The sequence below is a fragment of the Ranitomeya variabilis genome, chromosome 3 (genome assembly GCF_051348905.1).
Source record: "Ranitomeya variabilis isolate aRanVar5 chromosome 3, aRanVar5.hap1, whole genome shotgun sequence".
Lineage (NCBI taxonomy): Eukaryota > Metazoa > Chordata > Amphibia > Anura > Dendrobatidae > Ranitomeya > Ranitomeya variabilis.
This window is the reverse complement of record NC_135234.1, coordinates 713239571-713255320: the sequence shown is the minus strand read 5'-3', so window position 1 is coordinate 713255320 and position 15750 is coordinate 713239571. Positions and strand designations below refer to the sequence as shown.

At 45.1% G+C, this 15750-nt stretch overlaps 1 protein-coding gene across 1 annotated transcript in view; it reads right to left on the bottom strand.

The window, feature by feature from the left end:
- Nucleotides 1–972: 972 nt before the first annotated feature.
- The window catches only part of FLT3 (fms related receptor tyrosine kinase 3), a 158441-nt gene continuing 143663 nt past the window's right edge, over nt 973–15750 (bottom strand). Inside the window, exons 23-24 of the mRNA XM_077298293.1 lie at nt 11276–11381; nt 973–2746 (exon numbers count right to left, since the gene is read on the bottom strand). Coding sequence (XP_077154408.1) covers nt 2645–2746; nt 11276–11381 — 208 coding nt within the window. The 3' untranslated portion in view covers nt 973–2644. The remainder of the gene's footprint in view (nt 2747–11275; nt 11382–15750) is intronic.

Here is a 15750-nt window from a genome sequence, read left to right as displayed (position 1 = left end):
TGTGCAGATTACAGACATGCCAGAACAAGGGTACTGAAGACGAGCCAGTAGAACAACAGTCAGATTCAGAGTCCGATGTTGAAGATATTATGGAGTAACATATATATATATATATATATATATATATATATATATATATATATATATGCACATGACATGTTCAGTGTGTATTTACATAACTTGGATTAAATTTTGTTACAAATACTACATCTAGTCACTCCGGGTGGTACCGATATCGTCATATTTGGTTCTTGGCTCATGCTAAAATTCCTGTGGAACACCTAAAGGGTTAACAGTTTTTAAAAATGAGTTTTGAACAGCTTGAGGGGTGTAGTTTGCAAAATGGGGTAATTTATGGGTGGTTTCTGTTATGTAAGCCCCTTAAAGTGACTTCAGAAGTGACTTGGTCCTTTGAAAAGTGGGTTTTGCTGTAAATGTGAAAAATTGCGCATAAAACTATAAGCCCTATTACGTCGTAAAACAATAAGGTTTCATTTTCAAAATGATGCCAATATGAAGTAAACATGTGGGGAGTGTAAATTAATAACTATTATGGGGGGTATCAGTATTTTTGTAAAAAGCAGAGAATTTCAAAGTTAAAAAATTGCCGATTTTTCCAAAATTTCCGAATATTTAGCATTTTTTTATATAGAAAGGTAAAATATATTGACTCCCATTTAGCACTGACGTGAAGTACAATATGTCACGAGAAAACAATCTCAGAATGGCTTGGATAGGTGAAAGCGTTCCAAAGTTATTAGCCCATGAAGTGGCACAGGTCAGATTGGCTTAGGCACTTGGGTACAAATAGGCCTAGGGCTGAAGGGGTTAATAAGCTACGTATATGTAAGGGCTATCATATCAAAAAATAAACTACAGACATGCATCTACCTAAAAATACCAAAGAGAATTAGTCACTCCGCTTGGTACCGATATCGTCAAATTTGGTTCTTGGCTCATGGACTAGTTGGATTATTTATAGGATCTTCATAATATATTTTTCAAAGGTAGTCGTAGTCTCTTAGTCTCCCAGACCAGTCAAATCTGCACAGTTTGTGTAAGCCTTCCTCACGCTAACATCGTCTGCAGTTCATCTGTCATAGGGTGAGTAGATTGTGAGTCCCAAGGGGAACATGGACTGATGTGACTAAAACTATTGTGACTATAAGCTGCAGAAGATATGCTTCTATAGAGCTGACAGGAAGAAAATTTTAGAATAAGCACCCCCCTACCACCTTATCAAAGAAAATTAGGGTATTTTGTCTTGATACAATCCTCCTTTCGATCTATAAAGACGCACAGGAAAACCGATCCTGGGTATAAAATGTAAGTCTACCCTTAGTTTTCTGATGACTGATTGCCAATTGATGCTTGGTGTGACAACACAGCATTTATTCTTAATAATGCCAGACGTATTGAAAGGGACATGAGCCACTGTATATATAAGTCTGTACGTTGACTCTTGTATATTAATCTGTGGAATGCCTGCTGATTACATATTGCATCATCCCCCTGCGGTTTATTAGTCTATAAACCTTGAAGGACAAAAATGCAGGTTAATTAAACAATCGAACAATGAGGAATTACCTCACTCCACCTTCCCCCAACTCTGTGGGAGATTGCCCTGAAGGAGAGCTATGGAATATAAAAATGGGGCTTCCTCTACCTACAGAGAGACTCTACAGGATCAGCCCAAGGAACTATGGCTCCATCTAGTGGAATATAGATCTGTTCTACTGCCCATCACTGAACTCACAAAGACATTGGGATAACCCGGTTGGGACAGTACTATATCTTGATGCCAGTTGGAGCTGGATATATGCGCTACAGTCGTGGTATCTGTCATCTGGAGGAGCATGGGCTGTGACTGCAGACTATACTAGTGGGACATACAAAAGCTGTAGGCCAAGCAAAATTTGGGAGACAGTGGGTATCGCCTGGTATGGTTGAACAACTGGCCCTGGGTTGGGATCTCCTGGACTGGGGACATTGCATTGTGGCCATCTACCCGAAGTTGCTGTAAGACAGTGGACGTAAGGAATAAAAATGGTTTCATTGTTAGCCTGACTGGGTGATTATTACAACTGAGAACCTCAGATCTTCACACCTGGGAATTGTAGAAGAAGCAATACAAGAAATGTGGCAAAATATTTGTCAAAGATATCACAGTCTTTGTGAGACCCAGAAACTATAAAGACCCCAGAATGGGAGATAAAACAAAAAAGGAGTTCTTGCCCGTAAGGACCCAAATGTTTTAAATAGGCTGCTCAAAATTTCCTCTACATCAAAGAAGCAGATATCCTTGGTGTTAGGGTGTGGAAATAAAAAAGACAGAAGCAGTGTTTAAGTATTTGGGGTAAAGGGTGGTGAAGCTGGCATGGGAAGGTCCCAGTTAATGTTGTTTTATATTATGGCATCTTTATTCTCTTTCAATGCGCGACCCTATATGTGATTATGCAAAACATTACTTGCAAAACAACATTTATTGATATCTGCCTGTACTCATAAGATCTCATATTCCATCGTTCCATGATCAATCTACAACAGAGGTGATCTTAGAAAAGAGACATAGTCAGACGGGACTGACTGTGACTGGCTCAAAAAGCATTTTGCTAGTTGGGTCCTCTCTGGACTGATCGCAGATTTAGATAAGTGGCGTATTCACAGACAGGAGGTCCCAGATCAGCTCACTTTTTAGCGTTGAACAATTGTCATCTGCATCACAGGTCTCCTTGTTCTGATAAATCTGTAATGAATATAATGATGTAAGTAAAGATTTAGAACAGACGATTTGTGTGTGAACGATAAGACTGGTAAAGACAAGGATCCAATACGGAACAGGGCGTAACTAGAAATTACATGACCACATAGGAAAATTAGAGGGGCCCCCCAACCAAATGATAGCAAAGTAGTACACATTAGGCTATGTGAGCATGTTGAGTATTTGCTTGCAGAAATCTCTGCAAGGTTTCCGCATCTCTTGGCAGGAAAAACGCTGCGGAAAAAAGTACGTTTCTGCCGCATTTTTGTTGCGTTTTTGTATGCGTTTTTGAGTGCGTTTTTGTACAGCAATGAATGCTTTTTTGAGCTAAATAAAGATTTTTTTAAAAAAGTTATGTGATGCAATATCTTGGTTCAATACCACCTTTTTCATGCTGATGCAGTAGTAGGGCTAGGTGTCAGCAGCTGTCAATGACACCTAGCTCTAGAATTAGTAATAAAAAGGTGTCAGCCCGACACCCTCAGTACTAAGCCAATAAGTAAACACAAACACACACATTGTTACCAGCCTATGTAGGAACAGAACAAACATACATAGGCTGTAACCAGACAGAAACTGTTAATTTTTAAGAAAAAAAATGAAAAACAAAAATTACGTCGTTACCTGCGTACTTTTAATAATCAGCAGAAGGAAAGCCGATGGCTGAGGGCTGATGTTAATAAAGGTTCCCAGGCTATTAATATCAGCTCACAGGGGGACCCTAGAAAAAAATTGACAAAGGGTCCCCCTATAAAATTAACCAGTAAAGGCTAGACAGACAGCTGCGGGCTGATATTAATAGCCTAGGAAGAGGCCATGGATATTGGCCCATCTCAGACTAAAAATATCAGCTCTCAGCCACCCAAGAAAAAGCGCATCTCTAAGATGCACCAAATTTGGCGCTTAGCCTCGCTCTTCCCACTTGCCCGGTAGCGGTTGCAAGTGGGGTTTATATTTGTGGGGTTGATGTCACCTTTGTATTGTCAGGTGACATCAAGCCCACAGATTAGTAATGGAGAGGCGTCTATAAGACACCTATCCATTAGTAACCCCATAATGATATTGTATAAAAACACAGACACCCAGAATAAAGTCCTTTATTTGAAATAATTACACAGACTCCTTTAATAATCTTAATTAAACCATACTCACAAACGCCTAATCCACCGAAAACAATGTCTCCTGCAACAAAAATAAAATAATAAACCACAATATTCCTCACCTGTCCGCCAAGAAGATAATCCATAATGTCCCACGACGATCCTGATCACTTTGAGAGCAGTCACATCAGTGATGTGACTGCTTTCAAAGACAGCCTGCGATACACTGACAGTATCACTGAGCTGCCGTGAGAGTACACCAGAGTTCATCAGCTGATCACCACTGCTCCCTTATCTCCCTTATGGCACCACTGCTGCGTTGGGAAATTCTCATGCAGCGGTGCCGAGAGAGCATGAGCACCTGAACTGATGAACTCCGCTGAACTCTCATGACAGCTCAGTGATACACTGAGGGAGCACTTACCTCCTGTCAGTGTATCACCGGTGGCCAGGTAGAGCGGTCATATCTCCCAATGTGACTGTTCTACACGTGAGATCGCCGTAGGTCACTCGGATTACCTGGACTATCTCGGACAGGTGAGTGTAGGTTTATTATTTTACATTATTTCTATGAGACAAGGGCGTCGGGGATTGGGCGTTAAGGTGAGTATAATTTTTTTTATTTCTTTTATTTTTGTTTGAATATGTATGTAATTTTACTCTTTTTTATTTTCTCATCTGTGAGCACAGGACTACATCCCCCCCATCAGCGGCACCTGCTGTCACTGTTATCAGTGACAGCAGATGTAGCCCTATGGGAGCAGTAGTCTCATCGGCCCACGTCTACGGATCACAGTCAAAATTGCGGGGTCACCCTGACATCTGCCAGGATAATGCCGCTGCACTGTGACCGACATTACTGGCGGTAGTGTTACTGCGGGTCGCAGTCACAGCTACGGGGCCACGCAGACATCGGACAGCATGATCCTGCAGTGCTGTGACCAACAGTACCAGCGGTAGCATTACCGAGGGTGACAGTCACTGCTGCGGTGTCACGCTGACTTCTGACAGCATCATCCCGCAGTGCTGTGACTGACGGTCTTACCGGCAGTAGCGTTACCACCGATAAGAACCACCAATAAGAACCACCGTGTCGGTGTTTCCCAACGTTTCACACAGCTGACAGCGTGGGAAACACCATAGGAAGCCGGTAAAATGAAAAACATAAACTCAGCAAATACAAAAACAATTTTATACCTGCGTTTTTGCAGCGGATTTGACTGACTCAGTTGAAGTCAATGGGTAAAAAACGCTGCAGAAACACAAAAAGAATTGACATGCTGCAGAAAAAAAAACACACTGCAAATGTAACACCCCAGGAAGCCGGTTGTTACAGTGGTATTGCCTTCCTCACGGGGAGGTTGATGCCATGCCTGAAAGCGAGAGGGATCCCTTTAGCAGGTAACACATACATACAACACTGTTCTGATTCCTGACCAGAAAGGGGAGCTCTAGACCCAGTTTCAGGGGAGCTTCCTTATATATATTCTGGTTGGAGGAGGAGTTAGTTAGTTGAGTCTAGAGAAGAACTGGAGCCGTGCAGACAAGAGGTTCTGCAGCTCCTGACATTTCAATTTGTAGGAAAGTGTGAGGGGAGAAGGAGCACAGGAGAAGTGAGGAGCTGGAGGGGAGCTGCGGCTGAGCTCCTTCCACGCTGAAGCACAGGAACTGGACACCGGGAGTCCGAGGCTGTGTGGGACTGTATGCCCCACAGCAGAAACCAGAGGGCAGGAGATTTCAAATCACCTGTCCACAACCATGCCCGAAGGCACAGCAGCATATAGAGCCCGGAGTCGCCGCAAGTAGGGACACCTGTAAAAAAGCTCGGGTTGCCTGCCATGCGGATACTGTCCTACATATGGAAAAAAAGAGAGAGAGAGAGAGAGAGAGAGGATCTTGTGTGAAGCCTCAGGCAGCAAGGGACGCACACTACAGTAGAGTAAGGAAGGCTTCCAACCCCACCTGGCTAAGCGGACTCCAAATTGCTTTCAGGCTGGCTGGACCTCACCATCACCTGTTACCGGTACCCTGGACTGTGCCTGCATACTAGCAGTAAAAGGTAAAGAGACTGCAACCTTGTGTCCTCCACTTCTTTCTGGCACTACAACATCTATCATCTTTTCCACTACACCGGGAGCCCTGGGGACTAAGCTTCACCTGTGGGAAGCCATACTATCCCTGCTGCAATAACATCATCCCCAGTGGACCCCTTTAAGCAGCGTCGGTCATCCCTGACCGAATACCACAGGTGGCGTCACGAACATTCTTTATTTTCCTTCAAAACAACCCCTTTAAAGACCTTCCCTTTAACTTGGACATCCAGGGCCATGGACCAGGTCACCGCCACCGTGAAAACCCCTTTAACGAACACCGGACCCGGTACCGAGTGCCCCTAGGTCCTAGCGGCGCTCCACAAATACGCACAGACATTTACTGATCATGTGCACAACACTTCAGGATTGTCATTGAATAAGCTTGCATAAGGATTCCATAGCGTTTTGGGCCCATTTCCGTGTGGAAAAAAGAACGCATCAAAAACTCACTGTGTGCACATAGCCTTAAAGGTATAGATAAAAGAGCCGTGCATTCTATTAAAAAACTAATATACTGTGTGGAAATCCCAGTTTTGTATTCTCTTATGGATGGGTCCCCTCACGCTTAGGGTCCTGGATAGAATATCATAAGTGCGGGTGTCAGCAGTATTGCTCCCTGTCTACTTCAAATTCTATAAGATCTCTCAAAAAGATTCATCTAACATGTCTACTTAATGGTGTATTCCCATCTCATAAATTTATACCATATCCATAGAACACGCCATAAAGGTATAGCATGTGTGCGTCCAACCAATGTGACTTGCATCTATCACGAGACAACTGAATGGGAATTCTGACCATCTCTCCATTGACAGAAGTGAGTGTCAGGGTTCTATTTTGAGATAGATTTAGATCCCATTGGTGGTATGTAATGCGGCCAGGGTGGTAGTCGTGGCAACAGGCTGTTGTGTCCCAACACCCTGGTGCCCCACAAATGAAATACAATGTCCCTCCTGCTATATGTGCAGCAGAACACTCACTTAAGTTGCTGGAGTCCTCTCGTCATCTGTCAGCCCAGCTTCAGATCCTCGGATCTCACAAATCACCCCAAACTCCATATCCATGCTCAACAATTTAACTTTATTTAATGACAGGGTTTCCGTTACAAGTACAGCAAAGTTCCTTTGCAATAGCAGTCCTGAAGCTTTCCCTGGCAGTCTCTGTTTCTCCCGGCCATCTTGGCCCCTCTGGACAATCCCTATCCCACCTGACAATCCCTGTCTCGTCTGGTCAACCCGGCCTCTCTGGACAGTCCCTGTCCCATCTGCACCGTCCGTGCCTTTGGGTCCACTAGCATTTTCCCACTCCCCTCATCCGGTCTCAGTAGGAGAAGGTAGAAGGCTCACCGTCTCAGCTGCAACTAATCCCAACCATAGTTCCTGGATACTTTTGGGGTTGATTTCCGTTGAAGGTGGTGACCATTAGCACGTTCCTCAGTCTGGGGCCCTTTCCTGCTCTAGCAGCTTTATCCCCACAGCTGGCAGACTATCACTTTTCACTGCTGCATCCTGACTGCACTATTGCCTAACTGGGAAGTCCCTCTCTGTATCCTCTGATCTATGCTGCACTGTTCTGTAGTCACTCCCTACTAGAAAACCCCTATGCTAACTAAACTTAAAGGGAACCTGTTCTGGGTGCTGTAACTGCAGAAATAATCCGTTTTGTAATTTGTCATAAATACCTTTCTTCAGTTTCTTTCTGTCCTCATATGCAGTCTAGCTGACTGCGCCTGTGCGCAGGGCCGGTTTTAGGCAAAGTGGGGCCCTAGGCAAAGTTTAAAATGGGCCCCAAATGCTAACATATTGCACATCATACAGAAGCATTTCTGCTGTTTTTACATGCCCTGATCTCAGGCCGCTAAACGAGTGTGATCGACAATACTGAAGACGTTGGACGCTTGTTTCCCGGCCTCTTTCCACCATCTGAGAAAGAATGAAGGGGACCGAACGATCACTAATAGATCACTAACAGATCACAATACAGTATCATGTTATCAGCAGCACATCTACAGTTTATACCGGCGATGTGCTGCTGAGAACAAGGATTTTTATTCCGGCATAAACAATCCAATCACCCAATGAATATGCAGCATTTCGCTTGTTTAGTATAATACACCCCATAGTCCTCCATATAATATAATGTGCCCTATAGTCCTCCATATAGTATAATACACTCCTCATAGTCCTCCATATAGTATTATACACTTCCCATAGTCCTCCATATAGTATAATACACTCCTCGTAGTCCTCCATATATTAAAATATACTCCTCAGTCCTCCATATAGCATAATACACTCCTCACAGTGCTCCATATAGTATAATGCACCGCCATAGTCATCCATGTAGTACAATTCACTTCCCATAGTATAATGCACCCCATAGTTCTTCATATAGTATAACGTATTCCCCATAGTCCTCGATACAATATAATTCAGCCCACATATAGTATAATGCAGCCACCACCCCACAGAGTATAATGCAGCCACCCACAGAGTATAATGTAACCTCCCCATAGAATATAATGTAGCCCCATCAAAGGGTATGATGCAATCATCCCTCATAAAATCTAATAAAGCCCCCCACAGAATATAATGCAGCCCCCTCCATAGAATATAATGTATAATGTACCCCCCAAATATATAACACAGCCACATAGTATATAACACAGCCTCCCCCATAGAATATAATATACCCCCATAGTATATAGCACAGCCCACATAGTAGTATATAGCATAGCCACGTAGTATATAGCACAGCCCACACAGTAGTATACAGCACAGCCCACACAGTAGTATACAGCACAGCCCACACAGTAGTATACAGCACTGCCCACACAGTAGTATACAGCACTGCCCACAGTAGTATACAGCACTGCCCACAGTAGTATACAGCACTGCCCACAGTAGTATACAGCACTGCCCACAGTAGTATACAGCACAGCCCACAGTAGTATACAGCACAGCCCACAGTAGTATACAGCACAGCCCACAGTAGTATACAGCACTGCCCACAGTAGTATACAGCACAGCCCACAGTAGTATACAGCACAGCCCACAGTAGTATACAGCACAGCCCACAGTAGTATATAGCACTGCCCACAGTAGTATACAGCACAGCCCACAGTAGTATACAGCACTGCCCACAGTAGTATACAGCACAGCCCACAGTAGTATACAGCACAGCCCACAGTAGTATACAGCACAGCCCACAGTAGTATACAGCACAGCCCACAGTAGTATACAGCACAGCTCACATCCCCCCTTCCCTCCCCACCTCTCTCCTCCCGAAAATGGCCGCACAGTCCAGTAAAAAAAAAACAAAAAAAAACACAAGCTCCTTACGTCTTCCCGAGCCCGCGCTGCTCCCTGCTCCTGTGTCGGCGGCTGCTGCTGCTCTGCCTGGCACACAGTGAGTACGCGATGACGCGCACCCGCTGTGTCAGAGGCAGAGCGGGGAATGATGGGAGAGGGAGAGTCAGGTGACGCTCTCTCCTCCATCATTGCTTTGAGCTGTACTGGCAGACGCTGGTATAGTTCAATGCGGCGGGGGAGTCGGCGCTGGCGGCAGGCGGGCCCCCCTGCCTCACAAGCGCCCCATAGCGGCTGCGTGACTTGCCGCTAGCTGTGGGCCCCTGGGGGAGCGGGGGCCCCAGGCAGCTGCCTGGTCTGCCTGCCCCTAACGCCGGCCCTGCCTGTGCGGCCGCCCTGCCTGTGAATCCCAGCCCTGCAGTGAGAATAAATCAGAAGACACTGCGGGGCTGGGATTCACAGGCAGGGCAGGCGCACAGGCGCAGTCAGCTAGACTGCATATGAGGACAGACGGGCAGCGCTCACTGCGCCTGCCCAAGGCATGATAAAAGAGCGCAGGCGCCGTCTGATTTCAAAACAGCGCTGAGGCGGCAGCGCCCGGCGCCAAGAAGATTTGAGTGACGGCTGTGTGGCGTCTGAAGCAGGGGGGAAACGCCTGCCTCCTTGACTGAAGAAAAGGTATTTAGGACAAATTACAAAACGGATAATTTCTCTAGTTACAGCACCCAGAACTAAAAGAGCCACCTTGTCAGAATGCAGCATTACTGCTGCACAAGGTGGCTCTTTTAGTTTCAAACACCTGGGGGGGGTGACAGGTTCCCTTTAAGCTAATAATCCTATTCCCTATCTCTAATGTGCCCCACTAATCTAACTCCACTATTATCCTTTGCTAACCTCTATACTATTCCTAATTCTGTAAATAAACACATATCAAAGACATCCACATTACAGTATATAAATAGTACAGCACATTACATTAACATTAACAATCGACAAGGTGCCGCATATAATACATGTGTACAGTATCCACGGGGGGGAGACACCTGATGGACTATGTCACCTCCTTACAGGTACACGCATATATTGTACATTTATGACTTATCACGATGGAAACAGCCCTAGAACAAAACTTAGATCAGAGGGTTTTATGTGTATCTAAGCTATAATTCGGCAGAAAAACTAAGACTCTAATATCAACCATACGAGAGCCATGAGAATTTGGTCTAATTATGAAGAATTCGACAGAGAAAGTGAATCGCCCCCGATGCAGCATTATCAGCTGCTCAGACACGGCGGATTCATGGCGGTACAAAAAAAATGTCTGACCACAGTGAGATGAAATGGGGTCTCAGGAGTAAGGACCCTCATTTTAGCAATTAGTATAGATAGGTCATAAGAGTTTTAAATTGTGGAAAAATCCTTTACAGAAATTTTAGAACTTTATCACAATGTTTATTATCCCATAGGCGAATTACGATGTGTTTATCTGCGTGATATGGTAGTTGTTAGTTATAAGCTGTGACATCTCTGGCGTTTCTTCTGACTTATAGGCCAGACTTGAAGTCAAGCATACATCACGTCACAATAATGACATCGTACCCGACCTACTAATCAGAAAAGGCATCAGGGATACCAACAAGAGGGAGGAGGATTACGGGGCTTTGGTCCAACAGCCACAAACTACTTTTTTTGCTCTTGCTCCTCATGCTACAAAAGAAGTCAATAACACTGTCCACTACATATAAACTTACAGGATGGCACTGGTAATGATTTTGGGTAAGACTGAGGAACTTTAAGTTTGCCTTCTGGAGGCCAGGTTGGCTTTCAGACAACTTTCTAATGAACTAATGGAATTTTTATTAACCTGACAGAAGATGACAACTTTATAATCTGTTATTATGGACAAACAATTTCAAAATGTTTATTTAAGGGCAAATGACATTAAAAAAGCTAGTGATTACTCTGATTGGTAACAGTATGGGTTACAACAAAATGGCAATATATCTTACATACCTGAGCTTCTATATTGGAAATCTGATAGCCCAAATAGGAAACCAGTTCTGAAAAGGATGGTCTTTTCTTAGAATCAAAAGCCCAGCAGGACTGCATCAGGAAATATCTAAAGAGAAGCAAAATATATGTGTAACGTCTGCACAAGGGTACATCTGAAAAACGGCACAATATATAGGTAATGGGTGATAAAGGAAGAGGAAGGCCCTAAAGGTAAGGAGCGAGGGATGGGACACACCCTGACACCAACCTGTGCCTGTCCCTAAGCTTCCCTAATGCCCTATGTGGGTCCTTCCCCCCGCCGCCATCACGCGTCTAGTCCCTGATTTCCACCTCCATATACCCTGGCTGGTGCACTGGCCGGCAAGGACGCTAGACTTACCACTGCAGGTAATATAACACAGGAAAAAAGACAAACTAACGGAAAAGATACAACACAGCTCAGAATCTAGAGAAAGCAAACCCAACCAATATATGGATAGCCAGAAAACGCACCAAGCAGGCGAGGGGCAGTACCCCGAAACACAGTGTCTGCAAATTGAGATCTGGTTTGGTCCTTATCCTAAGTCATGCGACAAGGCTCGTTAAAGGGTCGACATTGACTGTTGGGATTGCTACTTCCAATAGGTGGCACTAGAGTTCTAGTCCTCTTCCTCTCTGAAGAGACAATTTGCACATCTGAAGCTGAAATGAAAAAGCATAACTCCCCAGGCTGCCATCTCACCACAAACACGGGCAGCTTTTATTTTTGTCAGGGTGGATGTTATCATCTATACCAGGCGTGGGACATTAATAGCCTACAATGACCTTTTCTCCAGCCCTCGGGCAGATTCCCAGGGACTGAAGTGCTCTGGGTGGCAGTTGCTTTCAAACACATGATGCTGCGGTGCAAGCAATGGAAGATTACATCGGTCAGGATGTACTTGGTGGTCGGAGATCGCATGTAATGCGCTGCCATCCCACAAAAGAAGACAGCAGCAGCATCTCCTGTGATGTCTATGATCCAGCCCAGTGTCTCCAGTGATATCTATGCACCTGTCCCATGTCTCCAGTGATATCTATGCACCTATCCCATGTCTCCTGTGATGTCTATGACCCAGCCCCATGTCTCTTGTGATGTCTATGCCCCATCCCAGTGTCTCCTGTAATGTCTAAGCCCCAGCAGCCCCATATCGCCTGTGATGTCTATGACCAAGCCCAGTGTCTCCAATGATGTATGTGATACAGTTCCATGTCTCCAGTGATGTTTATACCGCAGCCCCATGTCTCCAGTGATGTCTAAACTGCAGCCCCATATCCATTGATGTATATCCCCAGCCCCATGAGTTCTGTGGTGTCTATACCGCTGCCCCATGTCTCCTATGATGTCTATTCCCCAACCAGTATTTCCTGTATTGTCTAAGCCTCAGCCCAGTGCATCCTGCGATACCCAATTGGCCTGCGACAGTGGACCTACACCAGCAGAAGACATGTCTCCCGAAACCATCATTGATTGTGGATACTTGACAATCATAGCATAGCTTTAGGCGCTCACTCAAAACTCATTTGTTCAGAGCGGCCTATCGCGTTCCCTAATCAGTCATTTTATGTTTGTGTGTGTGTGTGTAGCCCATTCACTATCTCACCTACCCCCCACCCCCTGAAGATGGCTGGACCATCATTGTAAATACATCATTGTAAATACACACCTGTACTTTGTATCTCCCCCACCTCATTGTAGATTGTAAGCTCTCACGAGCAGGGTTGTCTTATTTTGCTTTATTGCTGTATTGTTAACATTGTTACCTATGACTGTTGTGTTTTAAACTGTTAAACTGTAAAGCGCTGCGGAATATGTTGGCGCTATATAAATAAAGATTATTATTATTATTACTTGACACTAGACTTTGGAAATAAAGGTCCCAGAGTCTGGAGGAAGAGTGGAGAGGCCACAATCCAAGCTGCTTGAGATCTTGTGTAAAGTTTCCACAGACAGTGATGGTTTGGGGAGCCATGTCATCTGCTGGTGTAGGTCCACTGTGTTTTATCAAGACCAAAGTCAGTGCAGCCGTCTACCAGGAAATTTTAGAGCACTTCATGCTTCCCTCTGCCAACAAACATTTTGGATATGGAAATTTCATTCTCCAGCAGGACTTGGCTCCTGCCCACACTGCCAAAAGTACCAATACCTGGTTTAAAAACAACAGTATCACTGGGCTTGATTGGCCAGCAAACTCGCCTGACCTTAACCCCATAGGAAATCTATGGGGTATTGTAAAGAGGAAGATGAGAGACACCAGACCCCACAATGCAGAGGAGCTGAAGGCTGCTATCAAAGCAACCTGGGCTTCCATAACACCTCAGCAGTGACACAGGCTGATCACCTCCATGCCACGCCATATTGATGCAGTAACTGATGCCAAAGGAGCCCAGACCAAGTATTGAATGCATTTAATGAATATACATTTCAGTAGGCCAACATGTCAGATTTAAAAAAAAAATTTTTCAAGTTGGTGTTAAAGTATTCTAATTTACTGAGATAAAGACATTTGAGTTTTCATTGGCTGTAAGCCATAATCATCAACATTAACAGAAATAAACACTTGACATAGATCACTCTGCTTGTAATGCCTCTATATAATATATGAGTTTCATTTTTTGTATTGAAAAACTGTAATAAATTAACTTTTTGATGATATTCTAATTTTGTGAGAAGCACCTGTATTTATAAACTGAATAGATGAATCTTTAAAACCTATTTCTTAACATTCCTTTAAAGTGTCCAACCCCTTTAAAGCTGTAAGCCAGGGACTAAAGCCAGAGTGGCAAAAGTGCTCCCGAATGGCGATCATGGGGTGCCCTAAATCACTTGGTATAGGATGTACAGTAACTACCTGATGGTACCTTGGATCATTACTTACTTGCAAGTGCACTCACTTCTAATTTAGCCCAAGCTTTTCTCGTCAGCTAGAAATGAGGAAAGTCTATAACACTGGTCAGGTTGCCAGACTATATTTCATTTATTTAGTAATGAGTGAACGTGTTCGGTGTTATCCGCCATGCTCGGGTGCTAACCGAGTGCTCGAATAATATGTTCGAGTTCCCGCGGCTGCATGTCTCATGGCTGTTCAACAGGTGCAACACATGCAAAGATAGCCTGTTTGTTAGCCAATCCCTGCATGTGCTGTGGCTGTCGAAAAGTCGCGAGACATGCAGCCACGGGCAGTCTATATACATACACAATGCGGTCTGTACACTGCGATCACGGAATACATGAACTCCAAAACTGCTATACATGTTAGAAATGTGAGGTACTTAGGGTCAACAAGGTCAAGGTGTGCCTAAATATGGATGGTCTCTATCACTAATATCCTACCTCTCCATGTGCCAAACCAGCCTCAACTGAATGGGGAAGTGAAAGAAAACCAGACATAGCTCACAATTAAAACCTCGTGTGGGAAAAATGGGTTAATAAGGGGCCACAACCCCCAGTGGCGTATCGAGGGGGGGCAGCCGGGGCATGTGCCCCGGGCGCAGCCGACAGGAGGGCGCCAGCGGGCCGCCTGATGATGCGGCGGTCCAAGGAGGGGGTTGGCAGGGCTAGGGAGCGGGGGCTGTCTAATTATACTCACCTACTCCTGGCGCGGTCCCTGTAGGTCCCTGGCTGCCCAGCACCCTGGCTTCTTCCTGTACTGAGCGGTCACATGGTACCGCTCATTACAGTAATGAATATGCAGCTCCACCTCCCATAGGGGTGGAGCCACATATTCATTACTGTAATAAGCGGTAACGGTGACCGCTCAGTACAGGAAGAAGCAGCAGCGCCGGGGAAGCAGGGACTGCACAGCGCCAGGAGCAGGTGAGTATAACGGGGAGCGGAGCGCTGCGCTGCGCGATATTCATCTGCTCCTCGTTCCAGTCGCCGGTCCGTCTTCTGCAGTGACGCTGAGGTCAGAGTGCGCGATGACGTAGTTAGTGTGCGCCCTCTGCCTAAACGTCAGTGCAGAGGAGGCGGGAGATGGAGCGGCGGCTGGAACGAAGTCAGGTGAATATTGAAAATGTCGGGGGCCTGAGCGACGGAGAGGTGAGTATGTGATTTTTTTTTTTTTTCGCAGTAACAGCAAATGGGGCAAATATCTGTATGGGGCATCTTATGGGGCCATAACATTTGTGCAGCACTATATGGGGGCCATAACCTTTGTGCAGCACTATATGGGGCCATAATGTTTGTGCAGCACTATATGGGGGCCATAATGTTTGTGCAGCACTATATGGGGGCCATAATGTTTGTGCAGCACTATATGGGGGCCATAATGTTTGTGCAGCACTATATGGGGCTATAACGTTTGTGCAGCACTATATGGGGGCCATAACCTTTGTGCAGCACTATAACGGGGCAAGTGTCTGTATGGAACATCTATGGGGCCATAACGTTTGTGCAGCACTATATGGGGCAAATGTCTCTATGGAGCATCTTATGGGACCATTATTAACCTTTA